The sequence below is a fragment of the Antechinus flavipes genome, chromosome 1 (assembly GCF_016432865.1).
Source record: "Antechinus flavipes isolate AdamAnt ecotype Samford, QLD, Australia chromosome 1, AdamAnt_v2, whole genome shotgun sequence".
Classification (NCBI taxonomy): Eukaryota; Metazoa; Chordata; class Mammalia; order Dasyuromorphia; family Dasyuridae; genus Antechinus; species Antechinus flavipes.
Window position 1 is genome coordinate 724320767 of NC_067398.1, and position 27375 is coordinate 724348141.

At 42.1% G+C, this 27375-nt stretch overlaps 2 protein-coding genes across 2 annotated transcripts in view; both read left to right on the top strand.

Moving 5' to 3' along the window:
* LOC127549068 (zinc finger protein 883-like) overlaps positions 1-27375 on the top strand; it is a 129131-nt gene that overhangs the window by 43170 nt on the left and 58586 nt on the right. The window lies entirely within an intron of this gene.
* On the top strand, positions 953-3587 carry LOC127557422 (zinc finger protein 501-like). Its single transcript, XM_051991073.1, has one exon. It carries the CDS (start codon positions 1662-1664, stop codon positions 3084-3086), a length of 1425 nt encoding a protein of 474 aa, XP_051847033.1. The 5' UTR covers positions 953-1661; the 3' UTR covers positions 3087-3587.

Consider the following 27375-nt stretch of genomic DNA (forward strand, 5'->3'; position numbering starts at 1 on the left):
GGGATTGCTTGAAAAATTGTCTTGAGAAGGAGAGGGAGAAACAATTTGGCGCTCAAAACCTTACAAAAATGAATTTGGAAAACCATCTTTACTTGTACCTAGAAATATAATATATCATAAAAATAAAACAATAAAAATAAAAGAAAAAATTGCTTTGAATATAGTCTCTGAACCTTGAATAGAGTGAGAATTAGCCCTTCCTCTCCCTTTCCCCGTCCTTGACTGAGCACAAATGTATTTGTTTCAGGGATCGGTGACATTCCAGGATGTGGCTGTGGACTTCACTCGGGAGGAGTGGGACCTCCTGGACCCCTCCCAGAAGAAGCTTTACTGGGACGTGATGCTGGAGAACTACAGGAACCTGATCTGCCTGGGTAAGAATAGCTCCACTGGGGCCCCAGGATGGGCTCATGAAGGGTTTATCGAGAAACCCCAGCCCTTGTTTATTTCAGAGGGGCCAAAGCCAGGGTGCTCTTGTTTAACCTGGTCCTAGGTGAAGGGCTGTTGCTTTGTGTGTCTGGAAACTAATTTCTCCCTGGGGTGATCCCCACCCATCCCCAACTCTGTTCCTTCTAGCCAGAGGGACTTGTTAAAGTCCCAGGGCAAGGACTTGAGTCATGAAAGCCCCCAGATACCACAGAATGGAATGGACTAAATGGGTTCATTGTCTTTCTGAACCCAATTCCATGATTTCTCCCATCTCTGCATCTTTCCAAGAAACAAACCATATCCCCCTTCAGATGTCTCTGGATGCTCCTCCACAGCCTCCCTGGCCTGCTGCGAGATGACCCTTCCTTTCCATCATTTTCTCATGACTAGGTTTTGTGGAGTCCAATGGGGACATGATCTCTCAGCTGGAGTCAGGGAGAACACATGGGATTCCCATGGATAGCATCTCAAGAGCTTGCTGGTTAGGTGAGTGAGTGAGCCAGTGTAACACCTGTGTGAGAACCCCCTGAAAATGGGCACCTTGGGATCCTGGATGTCACCTTTTTAGTCCTGAACCCTTCTTCCACTCATAGATCTTCGAGGTAATTTTTCTCCATTCCTCTAGTTTGTTCGGATGATGTTGCCTTTTTATACCAAAATCACTTGGGAGGGACAGGTGGAAATGATTCAGCTCTATTGGTACTTTCTGAATGAGCAGTATTGCTACTCTATAGGTGGAACTTTGAATAGTTTTTACCTTTTTGGAAAGCCTAGGGGAACTCTGCAGTGGAAGAGTGACACAAGGCTTCCTCTTCTTAGACCAATGATCACACTGTCAGGACTCCCCCAGGTGTGACTTTCAGATGAGAATTTTCCTAAAAAGATACTTTAAACTATTTTGTTCCTGTTTGTATATGGGAATCAGCAGTTGTCTGTTTTCATTAATTTGACATTTTCTTCATCCATTTTTTCCATATTCAACTAATATAATATTGTTGGTTATATGAAAGAATAGGCCTTGGTGAATTCAAAGAAATTGTAGAAATCATCAGGATTCATTTTCATTCAAATGTAAAAATGTCTAAAGTGCTTATAACCGATGGAATATTGGGGAAAATGAAGACTACAGGAAATCTTATTCAGCCAATGAAAAAACATTTCTGCTTTTCCTTTCTTCAGATGGGGGCACTAGGCCTCAGACCAAGGAGTCCACTCCAAAGTTAAGAGTTTCTATGAAGGACTTATCCCAAATGACATCCATAGGGAATGGCCCTTGCACCTCTGAGGTAGGAAAAGCCTGGGAGTATTATGGCAGGTTCAAGAAAGAGCAAAATAATGAGGGGAAACATTCTAGCAAAGGAAAAGAAATCCAAACAGAAGCTGCTGTTGGAGTCAGAACCTCTGAATCCTGTACATACAGCCAAACCTCCAGCTCAAAGCCAGTCCTTGTTCCACAACAGGGATTCTCTGTAGTAATGGATCTCCATAACAGTGAGAATCAGAGAAGGAGCTTCACCATGGAGTCGGACCAAAGACAGTGCCTTCAAGTCTGTTCACAGCAGAACTATTCTGAGGGGAAGGAATGTCAGAAAGCTTTCCATTCTGGTTTGGACCCCATTAAAACATCTGAAATTCATGCTGAAGAGCAGTTTCATGAAAATGGGAATTCTTTCCTCCTGAATAACAAACTTACTCTACACCAGAAAAGTCATATGGGAAAAAGGTGCTCGGAATTGACTTCATGTGAGAAGATATCTTGTCAGAAAGCAGATGTGAATCAACATTCCAGTATTCAGAGTCAAAACAAATCTTATAAATGCAGTGAATGTGGAAAGATCTTGCGAAGGAAAGTAAGTCTTACAGAGCACTACAGAATTCACACTGGGGAGAAACCTTTCAAATGCAGTGACTGTGGAAAAGCCTTCCACATGAAGACAGTTCTTGTACGGCATTGTAAGATTCATAATGGAGAGAAACCTTTCAAATGCAGTGACTGTGGAAAAGCCTTCCGGCATAAGATCTGTTTGGTACAGCATTGGAGGATTCACACTGGAGAAAAACCTTTCAAATGCAATGACTGTGAAAAGGCCTTCAGGCAGAAAGCTGCTCTCTTACAGCACTGTAGGATTCACACTGGACAAAAACCTTTTAAATGCAGTGACTGTGGGAAAGCCTTTCTTTGGCACTCAACGCTGAATCGACATCAGAGAACTCACACTGGGGAGAGACCCTATGAGTGTAGTGAATGTGGGAAGACATTCCAAACAAGCTCCAGCCTGACTCAGCACCGTAGCACTCATTCAGGATTAAAACCTCATCGGTGCAGTGTGTGTGGGAAGGTGTTCTCTCATAAGTCTGGTCTTACCAATCACAGCAGTATTCACACTGGAGAGAAACCATATGAATGCTCTGAATGTGGGAAGATCTTCCGCCTGAAATGTGAACTCAAACAGCACTGCAACATTCATACTAGAGGGAAGCCTTTTAAGTGCAATGACTGTGGGAAAACCTTTCCTTGGAGCGCAGCATTGACCATACATCAGAGAATTCACACTGGAGAGAGGCCCTATGAGTGTAGTGAATGTGGGAAGACATTCCAAACAAAGTCCAACCTGACTCGGCACCAGAGAACTCACAGAAGACTAAAACATCATTAGTTTACTGTATGTGGAAAAGTGTTCTCTCAGAAGTCTGCTCTTATCAATCACAGCAGTATTCACACTGGAGAGAAACCATATGAATGCTCTGAATATGGGAAGATCTTCTGCCAGAAGTCAGATCTTACACAGCACTTCAGCATTCACAATAGACAGAAACCTTTTAAATGCAGTGATTGTGGGAAAGCCTTTTTCTGGAACTAACCCGCCATCAGAGAATTCACACTGAAGAGAAACTCCCTGAATGCACCGAATGTGGGAAAGCCCACACCCAGAATTCAGGTCTTTCCTGACATCAGAGAATACATGCCAGAGAGAAATCCTAGGAATATCATTAATGGGGGAAAGCAGTCCTTCTGATCAAAGGACATCCTTAGTACTATAGAACTCATGATGGAGAAAAACCTCATTAACTTAATTATTGAAGGAAAACACTCTAGTGTGCTGATCCAGATTAAAATGTAATTTGAAAATATTTAAGAAAATAAATGCACAAAAAAACCTCAAAAGATATTAGTCTACTGATTGTCTTTGTCAATATAGAGGATGACCCCATGGTCCTTAGAATCTTAATATTTTGCTTCCTCATTTTCCTTGCTGAGATCGTCTTGTTTCAGTTCATCTTTGTTTGCCCAGAAGGAAGGGGCTCTTGTTGGCTAGACCCCATGTTATTATTATAAAGTCATAGACTTAGATGTTGAAGGGAGTCCCTGCAGTCCAGCCTCCTTGTTTTGCAGATGAGGAAACCAGGCCCAGATAAGTAAATGACCTTCTCAGGCTCACACAAGGACGGCTTTTAAACTACAGTTGAGATTCGTGCAGAGCTTTGAAAGTCAACTATTTGCTCTTAGAAGAAATAGGGATTACTAGAATTTCAAGTAGAGGGGCAAGTGGGGTGGGACAGTCATACCTGTGCTATAGGAAAATCATTTCAGTGGCTTGAATGGGATGAACTGGAGTGGGCAGAGATTTGGGGCTGGAGATTCAAATAGGAGGAGACTTTATAAAGCACAAGTGAGTGAACAGAAGAATCTACATGAAGTAGCAGGAAAGGAAGGGGATTGTGAGAAGATCCATGGAGGCAGAAAGGAGGAAATTTAGCCATTGAGTGAATAGAGTCAAGGGCAACATTATCAATGGAGAGCAGATTACTAGAATCGATCTGTTCCCCATGTTCCTCCTCACATGGCTACCCCATTCTCTTTTCTATAATAGTGATGATGTCGGAACCTGAGCTTGGAGAAGGAGGGAAAGAAAGAAAGGCAGAGGGAGACAAGTCCAAGTGATAAGAATTCAGAGACATCTGTGGCACAGAATAGGAAAGTTTATTTCTGTATATCACTAGAAAGAGACTCTCTTAGTGGACAAAAGCTCCTAGTACAATTAGGAGATTTTGAAAAGAAGTTTGTTGGTGGGACTTTGTTTTATGGGCAGATCCTAGAGCTTGGGACAATTGAAACAATGGAGAATTTTAGAATTGAATGGGTGTCTGTACACTAATCTTTACCTCCACAGAGAACTTAATCAGTATTATCAATGGGGGTGGTCTCTCAGGGCAACAGAATGAAGCTGGTTATCCTGTTTGCCTCTGGAGGGGTATAGAGACAAGGTTCAAGGAGTCTTTCTCCTTGAGAGAGAAAGTTTTGTGGTCTCTCTTTAGTTTCAGGCTCTCCTGCTCAATAGCATCTTCAGTCATTGCATAGGCAGGTTATTTCTCCAGTGTTCTCTATCATTAGAGCAACAGTGTTCAATCACCAAGTCACAGTGAATTGGCCCTTTTTGTATACCAGGCCTTGGCAAAGTACTTGAGAGACCCAGAAAGATCAAAGCACAGACTCATTTCAAGGGTATGACCAGGTGCACATTGGACCCCCAGGAAGCAGGTGTGAGGCAGCTCAGGAGGATTCCTGGCTTACTTGGAGGCTCACCTTCAATGCCCCCCTTCTGTAAGGAGCTTTTCCTAGTCCCTTTTAAGGCCAGTGCTTCCCTCACACACACCCTCACACTCCCTGTGCTTTTTTTGTTTCATTTGTATGTTGCCATTTGTAGGTTGTACCCTGATGCATCTACTCTATGTAGATCCCCTAAGCTTCTTCAGGGCAGCATCTGGGTTTTATCTTTTTTTAATATCCTCAGTGTTGAACACAGTGCCTGATGTTCTTCTGAATTTGAATCCAGATCTCTGCATACCATTGAAGTAATCTATGGGTGGATTCTTACTATTCCTTTTCATTATCTGCAGCAGCAGCAGCAGCATGTTTCCTATTTGTGGACTTTGTATTAAAGTTGGCCTTTAGGACCAAGGTGTTGAGGATATCTCAGGCCTAATTTGGGTTGTTCTCGTCTCCTGGGCCACAAACCATGAGCCACTGCCAATGCTATTGCTCCCTCCAGTCTCTTGAAGCTGCAAGCTTCAACTTGCCCCTCTCCCTTGCAATCCAAATCCGGGATTCAGAGGGTGACCACCACTAGCAGCTTTCCCTTTGACCATATTCGTGTAATTCTGACTTGGAATGACATCACCCCTCCTCCCCCACAGCCACAGCCAGGGACCAGATGGGGTCATCTCACCTTGACTAGGAGTTCAACTAGAGGGTCCTGCCATCTTTCCACAGTCATCTTTCCAAAGTCAACTTTGTCCTTCAGGCAGCACTTCTGAAGTTGAAAATGATGCCTATAAAGCTGCCCTCCAGGCTTATCTTTTTTTTTTTTTAATAACTTTTTATTGATAGAACCCATGCCAGGGTAATTTTTTACAGCATTACAGGCTTATCTTTTGTCACTTCTTAGCCTCTGCCCCAGAAGTATTTGTACTTCAACCAGTTCAAAGCACTAACTTGGGGTTGTAGCAGCTCTTTTTGGCAAAGAATTGGAAAGTGAGTAGATGCCTATCAACTGGGGAAGGGCTAAGTCATGTTGCATGAAAGTAATGGAGTATTATTGTTCTAATCAAAATGACAAATAAACTAATTTTATAAAGGCTTGGAAAGATTTACACAACCGAGACTGAGTGAAACAAATAGTAACAGGAATACATCGTACAATGTAACAACAAGATTGTGCAATGAACAGCTATGAAAGACTTGATTCTTCTCAGCAATTCAGGGATCCAAGGCAGTCCCAATACAATTTGGCTAGAAAACACTTTTTGCATCCAGAGAGAAAAGAACCTTTGTTATTGCTATGCTTTTAAAATATCATTATCATTATCATTGAGAAAATTGCCGATGATATTTTTTTACTACAAAAAAAGGATTTATCCATTTTGATGATAATATTTAAGATCTTTTCAAAATACAGGATGTTTTTAAATGTTAAAGAAAGTTTAGAAATTGAAGAGATTCACATTGGAAAAACTAGGTGTACATACACCTAGAAGGGAAGCAATCAACTACATGAAAGAGAAGGTTATATAAAAAAAGGAAGTTCCCCTTCGATTTGTTCAGCTCTATTCAAGCATGATTTCCTATGTATATAATTTGGAAATGCATGTGAACAATGAATAACAGCTGACTAGTGTGGAATATTACAGGCTCCCTAACACCCTGTCCAAAATGGCTACCATTAACCTCTCATCATCATCACAGCCAACATGTAACTCCAATTTCCAACCTTACGTTTTTCTGCAACTCAGACTATCCTTTCCCCTGTCCTTTAGGACTTTGGATTGCACTTGCCACTTGCCCTCCTGCAGCTCTGCCTCCAGGCTGGCAATCCTCTGTGCCACCTCCCTTCACACTTGGCATGCCTCGTGTGGAAGGATGGGGAAATGCAGCTTGAATGAGATCATATGATGTTCCAATAGTCTTCTCAATACTCTTTTAAAAAGTAAAAAAAAAAAAAAAAATTCTTTATTGTATTTGTTTTAATCACCTTTGAAGTCTAATTTAAGTGGCAAAATAGTTTTACACTATGGTTCCCTATATAATGCTACCCATCTGCAGTACAGAAAGAGAGTGGAATAGTGAACTTGAATTCTGGTGGGCCTTCTACAATATGGCTTCATGTAAAGCCAATTATAATCTAGCTTTCTATATTTGATGAATTTAAAGTCACTTGTTGCTGTACTGGATTCCTCTCTACTAGTGAGCAAGTGAACTAGCCATATTTATTCTATAGTTCTCTGTAAAGAGGACATTTCCTTTTAGAAACCAGTGCCTCCTTTTACTTAAAAAAAAAAAAAATTAAATAATCCAGTATTAATTTAAAGTCAGAAAGCTATTTCCCCTCTGAACAATGCTCTCAAGTGATATATGTGCTGTTGTTAGACTTTGTTGTTTTAACTGGTATTATCAGTCCTTACATTTTTAAGTTGTCAGGTAAGGATGGGTTTGGGGAGAGGAGAAACACGAGAATAAAACTGGAACTTGGAAAGTAATGTATGTTTACATCTATTAACAAATTCCTGTATGTAAAGAAATATTTTTTTTAAAGGAGGATTACAACACTGTAGTGTGAATTTCATCTTGGTTACAAATGAGACTCCCTTACTTAGTTACCTACCCAAATAAAATTATTTCGGAGGGGGAAAAATAAAGTTTGTTCCATGCATTTAAATTCTTGATCCTGTGAATATTATTGTAATATTTCTAAATTTCTTTCTAATGTGTATATTAGTAAATTGTTTTTAACCACACTATTTTTACTTTCATTTATCAGTTCTTTCTCTGGAAATGGAAATTGTCTTCCTTCATAGATTATTTACAATTACTCTAAAGTATTTATAGTACTTGGGGACAACTAGTTTGTTCACAATTATTCTTTGAACCGTACTACTGTGTTAAGGATTATGCCTGAGTGAAGAGGCAGGTTAATTCTCTGAGAGCCTCCACAGCTGTGAATCAACATCTGAAGGAGTTGCAAAGCAACCTTTGGTGACACAGGCATTGCAGACTGGGAATGAAATAAATTGGAGGCAGAGGGAAGAGGAGGGTGGTCAGACAATGCAACTGCCTCTCAGTCTCCTTGAATCATCATCATCCACTCACATGAAGAGATCCATTCTACAGATCTGAGTCAGACCTCCAGCAGCCACTGGCAGGTGTTTCCCATATCACAACAATACTGTAATATATGTACATATATAACATATATACACACACATATACATGTATATATACATGTACACAAATCTCCAAAGTGAGCAAAAAAGAGTATACCAAAAGGAACTCCATTAGAAAAGCTCCTTGTACCATGATATAAGTGAGAGTTCCCCAGTGTGCCAGGAATGGAAAGAGACAGACAGATGGACAGAGAGAGAAACAGACAGACAGAGATACAGAGACAGAGAAAACAAAGGTTTCTATGATATTTGGTCTAAAACAATATGATATTTGGTCTAAAACAACACTTACTTTATGGGGAGGGGAAATAATTGTAGCCCCCATATGGATCTTTAATTATCAGAAATTAAAATATATAAGTAGTATATAGTAGACAGAAGACCAAACTGATATTGCCACTAAAACTCTAAAGGTAGCAGTTCAGTCTTTCCCTCAATTTCTTCTCTGGTCCCTTACTCTGCTTATGCTCTTTCCCCACACTTTGCCACCTCTTTGATCTAACCTCCAGATTTTCAACCCTATATTAATCCCTTCTTCTCTAGGTCCCTTGCTTACCTCACCTCCTTTTCTCTTATTAATTACTTTACTTTGACACCTGAAAATAGCTGTGGTACTACCCTAACAGGGGAATGGAGAAGGGCTGTAGATCATTCCCTATACCCCCAGATACTCCCACTTCTCTTCAGGGACTCCCTTCCATGTCCCCTTTTGCCAGTTCTAGGAGTTGAATATCTAGCCTTTTTACTGGCAATAAACTTAAGAAATTCTAATTGAGTAATAAAAGCTGAATAGGGAAAGAAATTTTGATTTAATTCGGTGAAGCAGTAGCTAGATGGCAACTTTTCTTCCTGTGTTTCAGTCATTTTAAATGGGAAAAGATCTTGAATTCTAAAAGTCCAGAAATTCTGATGTAATTGGATCCCAAACTGAAGTCTGTAAATTATATTCAAATGAATATTGAGAACTGTTTGGCCTCTGGGCCAACAAAGTTGGATTTTAAATGTTAATCCTTTCCTGATTCATGAAAAATTAAAATTTATTGAAAGAATTTTTGAGATTCATGCAATTTATTGGTTTAGGAAACTTTCATTGTTGCTGTTCTTTCAGAATCTGAAGTCCTAATTTCTCATCCATATAACCCCATGATAGCCTTAAGGTTGGAATCATTAATAAAGAAGTCTCTAAATTTTCAATGTTATTAGAGGTTTCAGGATAGTCTCAGCATCTTTCCTAGTATAGCCTCCCAGGGTTCCTTTTTCTTTTTTGTAGAACAATTTTCTCCAGGAGTCTCAATCACCTGGAAAATCTAAGGAGAAAATCCTTATGCAAACTTAGAGCTACAATTCCTTACTCTCTGATGGTATTCTGATCCATAAAATTGCTCACTTGATATCTGACATCGGGGCAGTGCCTTCAAAACTGCAGAAGTAAAATTTTTTTTTGTTCTTTAAGGAATTCTTTGATGAATGTTTCTCTATAGTGATCCTATGCATCAGACTCTTTTAAAGAAATATTTGTAGAAGAAATGTTCAGAATTTGAAACTACAATTTTGGATTTAAAAAAGAATATTAGCTCTCTCCAAATTCTGAAAAGCGAAGATAAAAACAAAGAGATTAAGTACAGTTTATTCTTTAAAATGCTTCAAACTGCTGGAAAATGAAAGGATGCCCATCAATTGGAGAATGGTTGAGTAAATTGTGGTATATGAACATTAAGGAATATTATTGTTCTGTAAAGAATGACCAGTGGGATGAATACAGAGAGGACTGTTGAGACTTACATGAACTGATGCTAAGTGAAATGAGCAGAACCAGGAGATCATTCTATACCTCAACAATGATACTGTTTGAGGATGTATTCTGATGGAAGTGGATCTCTTTGATAAAGAGAGCTAATTCAGTTTCAATTGATCAAAGATGGACAGAAGCAGCTACACCCAAAGAAAGAACACTGGGAAATGAATATAAACTGCTTGCATTTTTGTTTTTCTTCCTGGGTTATTTATACCTTCTGAATTCAATTCTCCCTGTGCAACAAGAAAACTGTTCGGTTCTGTACACATATATTGTATCTAGGATATACTGTAACCTATTTAACATGTAAAGGACTGCTTCCCATCTGGGGGAGGGGGTGGAGGGAGGAAGGGGAAAAATCGGAACAGAAGTGAATGCAAGGGATAATGCTGTAAAAAATTACCCTGGCATGGGTTCTATCAATAAAAAGTTATTAAAAAAAATAAAAATAAAATGCTTCAAGCTTATCTTTATAAAAGACATGCTGAAAATCATCCCCAGGATAATACACCAAGACAAAGTAGGATTTATACCAGGAATGCAGGGCTGGTTCAATATTAGGAAAACTACTAGCATAATTGACTATATCAATAACTAAACAAAAACCATATGATCATCTCAATAGATACAGAAAAAGCATTTCATAAAATCTAACACCCATTCCCATGAAAAACTCTAGAGTATAGGAATAAATGGGCCTTTCCTTAAAATTGTAGCATCTATTTAAAACCATCAGTAAGCATCATATGTAATGGGGATAAACTGGAACCATTCTCAATAAGATCAAGAGTGAAACAAGGTTGCCCACTATCACCATTACTATTCAATATTGTATTAGAAATGCTAGCTTCGGCAATAACGGTTGAGAAAGAGATTAAGGGAACTAGAGTAGGTAATGAGGAAACCAAATTATCACTCTTTGCAGATGATATGATGATATACTTAGAGATTCTCAGAGATTCTACTAAAAGCTATCAGAAATAATCCACAACTTTAGCAAAGTTGCAGGATAAAAAATAAATTCACATAAATCACCAGCATTCTTATATATCACTAACAAAATCCAACAGCAAAAGATACAAATAGAAATTCCATTTAAAGTAACTGTAGATAGTATAAAATATTTGGGAATCTATTTGCCAAGGGAAAGTCAGGAACTATATGAGCAAAACTACAAAACACTTTCCACAAAAATAAAGTCAGATATAACCAATTGGAAAAATATTAAGTGTTTTTGGATAGTCGAGCGAATATAATAAAGATGACAATACTACCTAAACTAATCTATTTATTTAGTGCTATACCAATCAGATTCCCAAAAAACTATTTTAATGGCCTAGAAAAAATAACAACAAAATTCATGTAGAAGAACAAAAGGTTGAGAATTTCAAGGGAATTAATGAAAAAAAATCAAATGAAGGTGACCTAGCTGTACCAGATCTAAAACTATATTATAAAGCAGCTGTGATGTTTTTCTTCTTTAAAATAATAATTGTTCTCTCTGGGAGAGAACAGGTTTCTCAAGGAGGTTTTCTGGAGGCAGCCTTAGTATCAGTTCAGATCAATAATTATCCCAAATGCAGCCAGGTGATAAAAGGTCAGATCTTTTATTGTCTCCAGTATAGCCCGGTTAGCTTAGAGGCCTATCTCTCTGCTTGGTTACAAGAGCTCCCTCCAAATGTCTCCAAATCCAAAGGTTTGTCCTTCAGCCTCCAGCCAGCACAAAGGTGAATCTGTCTTGCCTCTGAGAAAAACAGACAGAGGCTCTGTTTCTTATATATGAGAGTGGGATTGTGGGATATCTCCCAGCGTGCTCTCTGGCCCTAAGAGCTTCAAGGGAGGTGTGAATTTGGATATCTCATACTAAACCCTGAAATCTCCCAAACATGTGAACTCCAATGAGTAAAGGTATGAACACAAGCATTGTATCAATTAGTTCTACTTAGTACCTTGTTTCAGGTTCTGGCTCAAAACATCTCCTTGTAAGATCAGATCAATAATCTATCAATTCTAATGAGTTAGCAGTTTGTAAAGATTCCAACAAGCAGCAGTCACCAAAACAATTTGGTATTGGCTAAGAAATAGATTAGTTGATCAGTGGAAAAGGTTAGGTTCACAAGACAAAATAGTCAATAACTACAGCAATCTAGTGTTTGACAAACCCAAAGATCCCAACTTTTGGGATAAGAATTCATGATTTGACAAAAACTGCTAGGAAAACTGGAAATTACTATGGCAGAAATTAGGCATGGACCCATACTTAACACCATATACCAAGACAAGATCAAAATGAGTCCATGATTTAGGCATAAAGAACGAGATCATAAATAAATTAGAGGAACATAGGATAGTTTACCTCTCAGACTTGTGGAAGAGGAAGGAATTTATGACCAAAGAAGAACTAGAGATCATTATTGATCACAAAATAGAAAATTTTGATTACATCAAATTAAAAAGCCTTTGTACAAACAAAACTAATGCAAACAAAATTAGAAGGGAAGCAACAAACTGGGAAAACATTTTTACAGTTAAAGATGCTGATAAAGGCCTCATTTCCAAAATATATAGAGAATTGACTCTAATTTATAAGAAATCAAGGCATTCTCCAGTTGATAAATAGTCAAAGGATATGAACAGACAACTTTCAGAGGATGAAATTGAAACTATTTCCACTCATATGAAAGTGTTTCAAATCACTATTCATCAGAGAAATGCAAATTAAGACAACTCTGAGATACCACTACACACCTGTCAGATTAGCGAATGTTGGAGGGGACAAGGGAAAACTGGATCATTGATGTATTGTTGGTGGAGTTGTGAATGAATCCAACCATTCTGGAGAGCAAGCTGGAATTATACCCCAAAAGTTATCAAACTGTGCATACCCTTTGATCTAGCAGTGCTACTACTGGGCTTATATCCCAAAGAAATACTAAAGAAGGGAAAGGATCCTGTATATGCTAAAATGTTTGTGGCAGCCCTGTTTGTAGTGGCTAGAAACTGGAAAATGAATGGATGCCCATCAATTAGAGAATGGTTGGGTAAATTGTGGTATATGAATGTTATGGAATATTATTGTTCTGTAAGAAATGACCAGCAGGATGAATATAGAGAGGACTGGAGAGACTCACATGAACTGAGGCTAAGTGAAATGAGCAGAACAAGGAGATCATTATACAGTTGAACAACTATATGAGGATCAATTCTGAGGAAAGTGAAGGCTCTCTTCAACAATGAGATGATCCAAAGCAGTTCCAATTGTTCAGTAATAAAGAGAGACATCTACACCCAGAGATAGGACTATGGAAAATGAGTGTGGACCACAACATAGCAATTCCACTCCTGTTTTAGTCGACTTGCATTTTTGTTTTTCTTCCCAGGTTATATTTACCTTCTTTCTAGAGCCGATTTTTCTTGTGTAGCAAGATAACTGAATAAATATGTATACATATATTGTATTTAACATATATTTTAACATATTTAACATGCATTGGACTCCCTGCCATCTGGGGGAGTGGGTGGAAGGAAGGTAGAAGTAAGACAGAAGGTTTTACAAGGATCAAAGTTGAAAAATTACCCATAAATGTTTTGTAAACAAAAAGCTATAATAATAATAATAATGATAAATGTTAAAAATTTTTGTTCTGCTAGCCTGTTGGGATCTTCTATTAAGGGTTTCATTTTCTTCTCAAAGATCCTGATTTCCGTGGCGCTCAGGGGAATATTCACATATTATACACATCCCTGAGCCCAGGGAACTTCTCTTAAGGGATAGAATTTAGGACTCGGCCTTTGGGACTCTGGAAGAGGGTAACTTTGGATATCCCTTTGAACTTGATCTTATTTTTTTCTCAAGGAAGCAAATGACCCTTTGTGGGCCTGGATGGGGTTGACTGAATTAAGTCTCTGGTGCCCTTAAGGCTCCTGGAGGGGCTGCTAGAATTAAGTCCTCTCCTTCCCTTTCAGGTCCAGAGGAGGCGGCTTCCAGAGGAAGGAGGAGCTGGAGGTAACAATGGGTCCCATGGCTAGTCCCCTCCTCTACAGCAATTTCACTTTGGTTCTTCTCAACTTTAGGGGGTCGGAATGCTATATAGTCCGACACATCGAGCCTCCTGGGGATGAACAGATCCTTGACTATTAACAACCAAATTTGTTTTTGGCGCACCCAGTCTTCAAGGCAGCCACACACAGACCAAATAGATCCTCCACCAACACTGTTGCTACCCCAAAAGGACAATACCTGAGCAGCTTTCTCTTGCTTTTTCCTTTATGTTTTGGCACTTTGTTCCAGTTACTTATCTCCCAAGGGACTATGTCCGGCATTTTCTGATGTTTTTTTTTTTTTCCATTGTTCTCCCGGAGGGATGGGTGGGACTGGGCCACACCCATTGAAGTTGGATGGAATCTAAATTCCAAAACGCCCAAACAAGTCAATTGTCACCACTTGACCTCAGTCACTTAAGAAGGCCGATGCTGTCCTGCCCAGAGCGCCCCTCCAGAGTCTGTAACTGGACTCAAGTGGCTCACAGAGGGCTTACCACTTGAAATAGTCCGTAATAACGGAGGAAAGGAAAGGGAGAAGCCAGGAAGGAGTGGGGTTCCAGGTACCTCACCTTGTCCTGGACAAAGGATCTAGGAAGAACTTCCTAGTTTCAGCGGTAGCTCCCAGGGCTGGGGGCGCACCCATTGGCTGGCTTCCAGAGGCGGGGCGTTATCTGACCTGCCTCTTATCGGTGGGCTGCAGTCATATTTTCCTTCCCGCAGCGCCTGGAAATTTGAGCCAATCAGAGACACCACCGCTGCCGCAGTCCCGCCTTCGAGGCTCCCCTACAGCGCCCCCTTCAGTCCTCCTAGCAGATTTTTCTAAAAGTCTAGCTCAGGTGGTTTTGGTCAGCTGTTCTTGGGATGGCCCGAGGCTGAGTCACAAGTCTAGGGAGAAGGGAGGGGCGGAGAGGACGGCCCCCAGGAGTGAGAGGGAGGGTTAGACAGGGCCACGTGGCCAGTAATTTTCTATAATAGGCAGTTAAGAGATACAAATTATCCTACATCTTCTGTAGCACAGAGACATAATAACCCCATGATACGTAGCAAAGCCATTGATACACAATAGTCCCATTGTTACGTAATAACCTCGCGGATACGTAGTAGCCCCGTTGACACGTAATAATCCCACTGACACATAGTACATTAGGGGGTTGTGGTTGAGCCCCTAAAGCTCCAGGCCTGACGGGACTCACGCACTCTCGGAAGCGCGGCCCTGTTCCACTTAACGCACTGACGCTCGCTGACAGCCATCAAGTCCCAGCTCCCGCCAAGGCTGATTCACGGGATTAGGGGACAGAGGCGGACAGAAAGGGACGCAAGACCCGAGCTGAGCCCGGCGCCCCTCCCCTCCCCCACCTTTCCCTCCTCTCCTCTCCAGGAAATCCCCCAGGCGCTGCTTCTGGCTCCAGACTTCGGGTTCAGCCTCACCAACCCTCCCCGCGCATCTCAAAAAGCATCGTCTTTAATTACAGCACCTCCCCGGGGTGGGAGGAGAATAGGCAGGTCCTGCCGCTCTCCCCATCCCCCAGCCGCATCTTTTCTGCTACATTTCCTTCCATTTGTTCTTCCGGGCCACTGCAGCCTCGCCAAGGGCGGCTCTTGATGTCATAAAAGCAGCCCCTGACCCGGGAGGAGAGGGAACATTTCTAAAGCGCTGTTGGATCGGGGAAGTAACAGGGAGCCACGAGGGTGCACTAAAGAGTCGGATGACCTAATTTTTATCCCAGAAGCTACAGTTTGAAGGCTTATCAAATACGATTGTGTCATGTGATTGTCACCCCTTTCACAGATACACCATTTTATTTCTTATCCAGTTCTATTTTTTGTTTGTTTGTTTTTGATGTTTTTGATAACTGCTGCTTTATAATAGAGTTTTAGGTCTGATATTGCGAGGCCACTGTCCTTTGTGTTTCTTCCCATTAATCCTTAATTTTCTTGCCCCTTTGTTCTTCAAGATGAATTTTGTTATTGTTTTTGTAGCTCAAGCCAATTTTTTTTTTCAGTTTGATTGGCTAGGCATTGAACAAGTAGACCAATTTAGGGAGAATTTTTGTTTTTATTATATTAGCCTGGCCTACCCGTGAACAATTGATATTTTTCCAGTTGTTTAGATCTCACTTTATTTGTGGGAAAGGTGTTTTGTAATTGTTTTTTATAGTTCATATAGTAACTATTTACGACATGTAAAAATTATAAAATTTCTGATAGGCCTTTAAGACTGTAAATTGATTGTTATCACTTAACTTCTTTCTTTTTTTATTATAGCTTTTTATTTACAAGATATATGCATGGGTAATTTTTCAATATTGACCCTTGCAAAACTGTCTGTTCCAACTTTTCCTTTCCTTCCCCTCACCCTTTCCCCTAGATGGCAGGTAATGCAATATATGTTAAATATGTTCAAGTATATGTTTAACTTCTTAAAGACATCTCCTGAGGCAGCTACTTTCTAATTTTTTTTTTATTTCCTTCAAACTTCCCAAACAACCTGACCAAATTCTTGACCCCACTCTCTTCAGAGACAGCTTCACGTTCCCAGTGCCCTTATTTGGAACTCATTAACTTCTAACCACCAAAAAACAAAACAAAAAAAATCCAAAAAACCTGAATTTCTCCCTATCATTCTTATTTCAGAAATGTTTTTCAAACATTTTTTCAACATTCTTACATTTTTTTCCGTAATCTCTCTGTGTGTATAAATTTAGTAGAATATAAACTAACATCACATATAATAAATGAGGTGTTTATATAAAATAACAATTCTAAGATCACTTGAAGAGGCAGAAATAATTTAAAGTCTGTGTAAAGCAGTTCTTTCCTAAAACAATCTTGGTGGAGTTTAGGAAAAGCCCTACTTTCCAGTTAGTGTATGTGTGTGGGGGGTTAATTTTAATTTTTTTATTGTTTTCTTTTTTTTTCTGATTATACATGTACATTATTTTTAAAATACATATTTGTCTATGAATCATATTGGTAGAGAAAAAATCAGAACAAAAGGGAAAAATCATGAGAGAGAGAAAAAGCAGAAGGAAAAGTAAACCGTGAAGATGGTTTGTCTTGATTTACATTCATTTTCCAGACTTCTCTCTCTGGATGCATGTGGTGAGTTCAAAATGTTAGGTTCTTGTTCTTCTTTAAAATATTATAATAGTTCTCTCTGGGTGCCTTCCCTGGAATCAGGATTTTGTTGGTCCCTGTTCGGGCGCCAAAATGTGGTGAGCTTTTTCTTCTCAAAACACAGCCAGGTGATAAAAGTTCAGATCTTTTATTATCTCCAATATAGCCCGGTTAGCTTAGAGGCCTATCTCTCTGCTTGGTTCCAAGAGCTCTTGCCGCTTTGTCCTTTGCTTCTGCCTCTGCTTTCTTCAGCCTCCAGAGCCAGTACTACTCTTCATATCATTCCGGTGAAATCTGTCAAAGTGCTCTCTGTCTGCACCAGAGTGCTCCTCTCCAGTCCAGCTGAATTCTCTTCTGTGACCAGCCAGCCAAGTGGAAAATATATTCTCTCTTGCCTTGCCTTGGAGAGAGGGTTAGCTTCTGGCGCAATTCCGCTGGAATCTCGACTTGTAGCTTCTTCACTCTGAAGGACTTCTTTGACTGGCCCATTGAAGCTCTATTTATGCTTCTTCAAGAGAGGGATTGTGGGATTTCTCCCATAGTGCTCTCTGGCCCAAAGAGCTTCAAGGGAGGTGTGAACTCATAAAGTTACAAAGTTTACTTTGTGAAACTCCCATACTTGTGAACTCCAATGAGTAAAGGTGTGAACACAAGCCTTGTATTAATTAGTCCTACTTAGTACCTTGTTTCAGGTTCTGCCCAAAGCATCTTCTTGTAAGATTAGATCAACTCTAATTAGTTAGCAGTTTGTAAGGATTCCAACAGATGCAGATGGTGTTTTCTATCCAAACTTCACTGGATTGCTTGGACCACTGAACTGCTGAGAAGAACCAGGTCTTTCAAAGCTGTTCATCGCACAATCTTGCTGTTACATTGTACGATGTATTCCCGGTACTACTTGTTACACTCAACCTCAGTTTGTATAAATCTTTCCAGGCCTTTCTAAAATCATCTTGCTCATCATTTTTTAATAGACAATAACGTTCCATTACTTTTACGTATTGACGAGCATCCCCTCACTTTCCAATTCTTTGCCACCACAAAAAGAGCTGCTACAAACCCAGGTTAGTTCTTTGACCTAATTGAAGTTCTGGGGCAGAGGCTAAGGAAACTATAAAAAATAAGCCCTGGAGGCAGCTTTGTAGACTTCAGTACCACCCTCAGGAAAGTTTGCCTGAAGCCCAAAGTGTGGAATGGCAGGACCCTCTAGTTGAACTCCCGTCCAAGGTGAGATGAGCAGATCTGGGCCCTTACTGTGGCCATAGATGAGGAAGGAGGGATTTCGTGCTGGCTGGATGGGGTCCAAGAGAAAGCTGCTGGTTGTGGTCACACTCTGAATCCCTGATTTGGGTTGCACGGTAGAGGGATGAGCTGAAGCTTGCAGGCTCGAGAAACTAGCGGAAACACCCTGAGATGGAGTTCCAGAGCACAATTCAGAAAGGAAGACCTTTACTCAAAGTCATGATTAAAATTTGATTACAATAATAACCTGAGAAAAATAAAATATAAGTAAAATTGAGCAAGCAAAGGAAAAAGAACCACAGATAATTATGAAGATCTGGGCTTGTATTCAGAGGAAGATAGGGGAAAAACAAACAAAAAAACCACTCGTGCTCTTCCTCTACGCTTTCGCGTAGCAGGGCTGCGGGCTGGAGCGCTAGCGTGTCCGAGGCCTCGGGCCAGACATCCAGACCATTCGCTGCCTGTGAGAGGGCTCGGGGCCGGGAGCCATGCAGTGGGCGTCTATGGCGGACGCCTGCGCTCCTGCAGGAGCAACCACTGAGAAAGCATGCGGAAATCAGAGTCCTGGAAGCCTGCAGATGAGAAAACGAGTAATGACGTCTCTGAGCAAAGCCGGCAGGGCGTTCCCAAGTAAAACACAGATCTGGAATACAACCAGACGATCATCTTCCACCATTTCTCCGGACCCTGGGGGAGAAAGCCTCACCCTCTGCCCAGTGCTAAATTTCATCCTAAAAACTCTTGGGCGGTCCGGGGAGCAGCCACGTGCAGCTTCTGCTTGTGCTGTTCTCTCTGGAGGAGCTATCCCTAGTAGGTGGGACATGGCTTCCTAGAACAGGGCACAGTGGGACTGCCTTCCCGAGCCTGGTCCGTTTGGTCCTCTTCTGATGACCCGAGCACAAAGTCTGGGAAAGACTAAACACCCTTATATATTTGTATCAAAAGAAGAATAAAGAATTACTTTGGGTTGGAGATGCTACTGAAAAACCCGGGCCATGGTTACCGAGGCTGATTCCTGTCCCGAAGGCGGCTCTGATTTACTCAGATGGGGAAATGTCGGATGATGAAGCCGGGCGAACGCTGTAGTTCCCTCGAGGAGTGTTGTCGCGTCTTCCCTACGATCACCTGAAGCTTTTGCTGACAAGTCTTTCCAAAAGACTAATGGATAAGAAACTAAACAAATATAGAGCTCCAGAACCCAGAAGAAGATTTGGCTTTTCCAGCCCAAGAGAACCTAAAAGTTCCACAGCATTAGTACCTTGTCTTTGTTTAATAGATATTAAATAAAGTGATTTTAATTTATCACTTTTTAAAAAAGTGGGGAGGGGCTCGGCATGAAAGGTTTGTTGCACCAGAGTAAGAAGGCAGCTCAGCCCAGCATATGCTGCCCCAGCAGAAACCGGGTTCCAGGGAAACAGGAGCATCCATGAGGGCCACCTAATCATTGGAAATAGTAGTGATTTGCAGACCTCTCAAGCCACAGGTGCCAAAGAAAATAGGTCATCAGGAATGCACACTCCATTGAGAGTGAAGCACAGTCAGTGCAGGTCCCACAGAGTAAAAGTTATGTTTCTACTGATGTGGATTAGCAATTATGATCTCAGACAAATTCATGGATAAAATAGATTTAATTAAAAGTCATAAACAAACTTTATTTTGATTAACAAATACCATAAACAATGAATCAATGATACTGAACCCATGTGCACCAAATGCTATAGCACCCAAATTTTAAAAGAGAAGTTTAAATGAATTCAAGGTGAAGATAGATAATAGTTTTATAGAAATAGAGGACTTAACCTTCCCTTCTCAGCACGAGATAAAATTTAAATTCCATCCCCCTAAAAAAAAAGATAGAAATCAAGGAAGGAAATAGAATTTTAGAGAAGTGAAATGTGATAGATATCTAGAGAGAATTGAATGAAACTAGAAAGGAACACACCTTTTTTCAGTGGTACATGGTAAAGACATAAAAATTTTGTAAAGACAGAAATATTAAAAATATTTTCAGATTAGAATGTAATAAAATATACTGACTAATGGACAATGAAAACAGATTAAAGACTAGTTGGAGGTTAAACACCCTAATCTTAAAGATAAATTTGAAGCAGCCAAATGATACTGATTTTTACAAAGAGACATTTTCTAAAGACTTATTTTATACAGAAACAGAATAGACCAGAATAGGCCAGGCCACTTAAGTTTTGCATCTGAAAAGGTACATTCTTTGCATAATCTTTCTTCCTGCCCCCAGAGGGTGTGGGACCATACAGGTTTGTGTATGAAAAGAGTCTTTCTCTAGAATTTCTTCTAGAGAATATAAATCCATTTAAGTTTATTTACATCAGTTTATCAGGATGGGCTGTCCGGTTTTGCCCTCATCAAAGATTATAAAACCATTTGCTAGCAATTGGGGAAGCAGTGGGCGGCTCATGTGGGGATTACTCCCCAATCCTGCTGAGCTCCATGGAGCTTTGATAATATGGGGATCACAGAGGAACACATAAAAAATATCTGAAGGGTCATCTGGTTTTGTTTTCCTGGAAAGAAGAAGAGATGGAGCAAAGAAGGGAATTGTCTTCAGAAAGATGAGTTCATTTGGTCCATACAATACAGAGGTATCTGGAAGCTTTCATGACTACAAGTGCTTACCCTGGAACTTTAGCAAGTCTCTGTGGCCTGAACATGGATAATATGTTTTCATTGCTTCCACATGTATAATTTATATCAATTTGTTTTCCTTCTCAATGAAGTGAAAGGAGAGGGAACTTAAAATGTTTTCAGAAACTATTGTTAAAAAATATTTTTAGGTGTAACTAAAAATATACCAAAAATTTCACTAAAAAAATGACTTGTACAAACATTCTCAGCAGAAATGCCTGTAATTGTGTAAAGTTGGAAGCATCTTTTTGGGGGAGGAACAATAAGGGAATCTGAACAAGGTGTAGCATGTGATCAATGCAAGGGAAAGACGCTTTAAGAAGCAAACATGAGGAATTCATAGAAATGGGAGCAGACGTGTATAAAGTGATAAAAGCTAAAGAAAATGTAAAGAAAATATAGGTAATGCCCGCTAAGTAAATAATGACATTAAACGGCCACATTTTCAGGCATCATATATTGGACAAAGTTGCTGTTATTTTCAAATACATTGCATTTTCTCCTCGCCTTTCAGGGATGCTTTTGGATTATTCTGTGATTCTGTGGGTCTAAGGAGCTCCCAGTAAAGAAATTTCCTCTCCTTAAGACAAATGTCCAGGGCTGAGACAGAGAGCCTTAGTGCTAAGAGTCACTATACAAAGTGCAGACTACCCTGAAATGGCCTCAGGAAGCACAGTTGCTCTTGCAGATTGTTCCTTAACTTTCCAACAAACTGTTGAAGACCACAATATTGGCCTAAATCTCATCAGAGGAGGGATAAATGCAGGGAGACATTGAGGCCAGAGGGAGGGCCTTAGAACAGGGGGTGTCAGAGGAGGGAGGGGCCTTAGAACAAGGGATGTCAGGGCTCAGAGGACCAGGTCCCGGCTCCCTTTGTTCGTTAGACAATGAAGGGACTAGGTGCCTTGTCAAGTCCCAACGGGCCCCAAGTGGGTAATGCAGGGGCGTTACACGTTCCTGGGCACAGCAGTAGATGGGCTTTTCAGATCCCTGGAGGCCCCTGAGAGCTTGGGAGAGGGCCTTGCTCACAGGAGTCACTCCCTAAACCTTGTTGGAAGGAAAGCACGTGTCATATAAAGACGTTGGACCTGGATTCCCGAGTCTGCAGTGGGCCCGAAGCAGAAATGATGCGGCAGGTGGATGGGGAGAGCGGCAGGAGCTGCAGGTCGAAAGGCTGAGGCTGAAGTCTGGGCAAGAAGTGGCGCCCGGGGGGTTTCCTGGAGAGGCGGGAGGGAAAGTAGAGGAGGGGAGGGGAGCTGGTCTCAGCTCGGGTCTCGCACCCGCATCACTTTCTATCCTCCTCTGTCCCCTAATCCCGTGAATCAGCCTTGGCGGGGGCTGGGACTTGATGGCTGTCAGCGAGCGTCAGTGCGCTAAGCGGAACAGGGCCGCGCTTCCGAGAGTGCGTGAGTCCCGTCAGGCCTGGAGCTTTAGGGCTGAACAACATACCCTTAATGTATGTATGTATGGCTTTATTGCGTGTCAACGGGGTTATTATGTATCAGCGAGGTTATTATGTGTCAATGGCGTTGTTACGTACACGTGGTTATTACGTCTCTGCTACTGAAGCTCTAGGACACATTTGTATCCCTTAACTGCGGGTTATAGAAAATTCCTGGGCGCGTGCCCTGTGGCCCCGCCCCCTCACTGCTGGGGGCCATTGTCACTGCCTCTCTCCTCCCCCGCTCCCCTCGCTGAGAGCTAGCTCGCTAGCTAGAGTCGCCCCAAAACTGCTAGGAGTGAAGGGATGGGGCGGCGGAGGGGCGCCTCGGGGGCGGGACAGCGGTAGCGGCGGCCTCTCTGATTGGCTCAAAGTTCCAGGCGGCGGGAAAGAGAATATGAGTGTGAAAGAGGCCAATTCCCTTTTCCTCAACTGCAGCCCAAGGAAAAATGGGTCAACGCCCCGCCTCGGGAAGCCAGCCAATGGGTGCGCCCCCACCCCAGTGAGCTACAGTGCTGACGCGGAAGTTGCTGTAGATCCTCTATCCAGAAGCTGTTCAGAGGCCATTAAAGTCTGGTTTCTGCGGGGGCGACAACGCTGGTCCTGGGTCCGGGACAAGGTAAGGGGCTTGGGACCCCCGCCCCCCCCCCCCGGTTTCTGCTCCCTCTCCTTACCTCAGTTGTCTAATCTGTGAAATTGAGCAAGGGCTGCTGGATCCTGCGAGGACCGCCCTTTCCCTCCTTCCTTTCTGCTCCCCTTCCCTTTTTTTCTCTCTTACCGTCTCACCTCTTTTTTTGCCCCTTCATTTCCCCCACTCCCGCTTTCTCCCTCTCCCATTTCCTCTTCCTCTTCTTTCCCCTTCCACTCCCCAAATCCCTCTCTCTGACACAGATGATATGGGGCTCCCACATTCCTTTCTCCCTTCTTAGTCTTCACACTAGCCTCTCCCCCGACCTCTCTCCCATGGCCCGGGAAAGGAGCTTCAGCCTGAACGAGATGAGGTGAGATCTTTTAAGACAGTTGTGAAAATCGAGTAAGGCTTCATCTAGTTCAGAGTTTGAGCAGGCCTGAAGGACTTTAAGCATTGAGTCAAGGGCATACCCAAGTCCCCTTCCTGCTATCCTCCCATGACATCAGCATCTCCCTATTTCAAATATGGGTAACTATGTACTTATTGGTCAAGTTCAATTTCTTGGGTAGCTCCTGCGTTTAGAATGTAAGATCCTCAGCCAATAAGGATGAGGGTCAGTGGTCGGTGGGGTATATGCTTAGGGATTAAAAGTGATGACCCTGCCCCCTATGGTGCTTCCTTCGATTCTCTGCTGGATGAGTAGGCCGCCCATTTCTTGAGAATGTATAATAAGTTTTGCTTTGCTTCTAAAGATTGCTCTGGCTTTATTTAAATTAAATGGTGACCTCCAACAGAAGTGAGTACAAGTGATAATCTTGTAAAAAATTACCCTGGCACGGGTTCTGTCAATAAAAAAAGTTATTTTAAAAAAATGGTGACCCCCCTCATCATTTCTGAACCATCCAAGCCTCACCTCCTTAGCACTCCCCAAAAAGTCCTTCCTGCCCCCACTCCAGATCTTCCTTCCAAGTATTACTGTCCACCCCTTCCCCGATGACCAGCCATTTTTTAGGACTGCTCTGGGGGTGTTAAGGGAGAGAGACAATCTAGGCTTTATTTTGTCCCTGACGCCCAAGACTGGAGGGAGGTATACAGTAGGCATTTCATCAGTGCAGGTTTAGTTGATCCAAGCCCTGGAAACAGACAAGCCTTCCCCCTGGGGTTTGTGGGAGCAGGGAGGACTGTGGGCTTCTAAGCAGAGGGAGGTTTGGGAGCTGGGAGGGGCAAAAGGCTAACCCTGTTCATGGCTCCTTGTTCCTTTGTAGCTCAGCCTTCAGGGACCTCATAAGCCTCGTACCAGGCGAGGAGGAGAGGGCCATGCTGGCCCCTATGTTTCTCAATATTAGGCCCCCCCAGGTGAGTAGCACAGTTTCCTTTTATTGTTCTGCCTCAGTTTCCCTAAATGTTCCTGTCTGTTTCTTTAATTAATTCTGCCTCAGTTCCTTCAATTGTTCTGCCTCAATCCCCCCCGCCCCCCTTCCTGTTCATTAGGACTGAGATAATTAGGGCTGTGAAGATCTTGCCTCTCTGGCACTCCAAAAGACAAAGCTCCAGATGTCCTGTCTCAGATACCTAACTGACATCCTTTCTCTCTGAGTTCCAGACTTTCTGTCTCTCATTAACTCCCCCTTCACTCCTGGTTTATCAGAATTTATGGTGGTTCTCTCAGCTTGAGAGAAGGGAATAGATCCTCCCTGCCTGGAAATTCTGGCATTTTACCTACCAGTGCTGGGACTCCACCCCTTGCCTTCCTCTCCCCATCTTGGAGCCATACATAATTCACTGGAAGGTCACAATGCTGCTGCTGAATGCTTTGAGACATCAGCCGTGGGACCAAAATGGATCCTTTGTCCCAGAAAATCTCTCCTCAGAAATACAACTAAAATATAAAAAAACTCTCTAATCTCTGTCTTGCCTCAGTTTCTCCAGCATTACAGCACCATCCCCTCCCTGACAGGTGTCTTAAGTCCTAGAGGGCAGACAGACCCTTTCTCCAAAGCTCTCACACCTCAGAGCACCTGATACCTTTCAGTCACCAAGTCCCACTGGTTTGAGCCCTTCCTATAGGCCAGGATTACAGATAAAATCCTCCATTTGCATTCATGGCTTTGCTTCTGCCCTTTACCATATGTTAGTGTGCGACTCCTCCATGCTTCCTGTGGTCTACCCAGACTGGCCTGGTTCCCCTCCCTGGCTGGAATGCTTTTCTCCCCTCACTTCACTTTGACACTTTCACTTCACAGAGACTTTGGGAGTCTCTGGCTTATTGTTCCACATTGAGCTCAAGCCCTGCCTTTCCCAGATCCCCTCCTGCCCCTCAGCTGCTCAGTGCCTTGCCATCCTCAGGCAGGACTGTTCTTGGGCTTGTTGTCTCCCCCAGTGGACTGGGAGCTCCCTGAGTCACGGCTTTTTTTGCCCTTTTTTTGTATCCCCAGGACTTAGCCCAGAGCTTGGCTCAAGGGAGACCTCTCTGAGTGCTTATTGACTTGAAAAAGAGGGTTCTCTTGTTACTTGATTCAGGCTCTGGCCCAGCCTGAGGCTTCTAAAGGCTTTGGTTTCAGATTGTGCAATGATCAGCTAGGCCACACTTAGTTCTTCTCAGCCATGTGGTGATCCAAGGCAGTTCCAATGGACTTGGTTTGGAAAATGTCATTCATATCCAGAGAAAAAGCTCTGAAGCCTGAATGAGGATCAAAACAAAGGCGTGTTTTCACTTTTTGGGGGAGTATTTTTTCCCCTTTTTTTTCTGATGTGTTTCCCCAACCAGACTCATTGATTGTATATGTTCAATCTTATATAGATTTAATCTATATGGGATTGCTTGTTGTCTTGAGAAGGGGAGAGGGAGAACCTTGGCCCTCAAAATCTTACAAAAATGAATTTTAAAAACCATCTTTCCTTGTATAAGAAAGATAATATGTCATAAAAATAGCAACTAAACAAGAGAAAAAAATTTGCTTTCAGTATGTTCTCTGAACCTTGAATAGAGTGAGAATCAGCCCTTCCTCTCCCTTTCCCCGTCCTTGACTGGGCACAAATGTATTTGTTTCAGGGATCGGTGACATTCCAGGATGTGGCTGTGGACTTCACCTGGGAGGAGTGGGGCCTCCTGAACCCCTCCCAGAAGGAGCTTTACTGGGACGTGATGCTGGAGAACTACAGGAACCTGGTCTTCCTGGGTAAGAATGGCTCCTCTGGGGCCCCAGGATGTGCTCTTAAAGGGCTTATCAAGAAACCCCAGCCCTTGTTCATTTCAGCGAGGGCAAAGCCAGGGTGCTTATGTTCTCCCTGGGGTGATCCCCACCTCACCCCCAGCTCTGTTCCTTCTTGCCAGAGAGACTTGTTAAAGTCCCAGGGCAAGGACTTGAGTCATGAAAGCCCCCAGATACCTCAGAATGGAACGAACCAAATGAGTTTATTGTCTTTCTGAACCAAATTCCATGATTTGTCCCATCTCTGCATCTTTCCAAGAACCAAACCAGATCCTCCTTCAAGTGTCTCTGGACACTCCTCCACAGACTCCCTGGCCTTTCAAGCTTGCTTCTAAGGGTCTTTGAAGATTGGGCTGCAAGATGACCTTTCCTTTACATCATGTTCTCATGACTAGGTCTTGTGGAGTCCAATGGGGACATGATCTCTCAGCTGGAGTCAGGGAGAGCACATAGGATACCCATGGATAGTGTCTCAAGAGCTTGCTGGTTAGGTGAGTGAGTGAGATAAAGTATGTGCCATCTGTGTGAGAACCCCCTAAAAATGAGCACCTTGTGATCCTGGACGTGACCTTTTTGGTCCTGAACCCCTTCTCCCACTCATAGGTCTTGGAGGTAATTTTCCTCCACTCCTCTAGTTTGTTTGGATGATGTTGCCTTTTCATACCAATGTCACTTGATAGTAGGGACAGGTGGAAATTCTTCAGTTCTCTTGGTGCTTTCTGAATGAGCAGTACTGCTACTCTGTGGGTGGAAATTTGAATTGATTTTATGTTTTTGGAAAGCCAAGAGTAAGAGTGACACAGAGCTTCCTCTTGGACCCAGTGGTCACTCAAGGACTCTCCCAGGTGTGATTTTCAGATGAGAAATTTCCTAAAAAAATACTTTAAGCTATTTTGTTCCTGTTGATATATGGGAACCAGCAGTTTGTATCTGTTTTTATTAATTTAACATTTTCTGCATCAGTTCTTGAATGTTCCCCTAATATAATATTGTTGTGTTATGTGAAAGAATAAACCTGGTGAATTCAAAGAAATTGTGGAAATTATCAGGATTGATTTCAAGTGGAAAAATGTTTATAATGCTA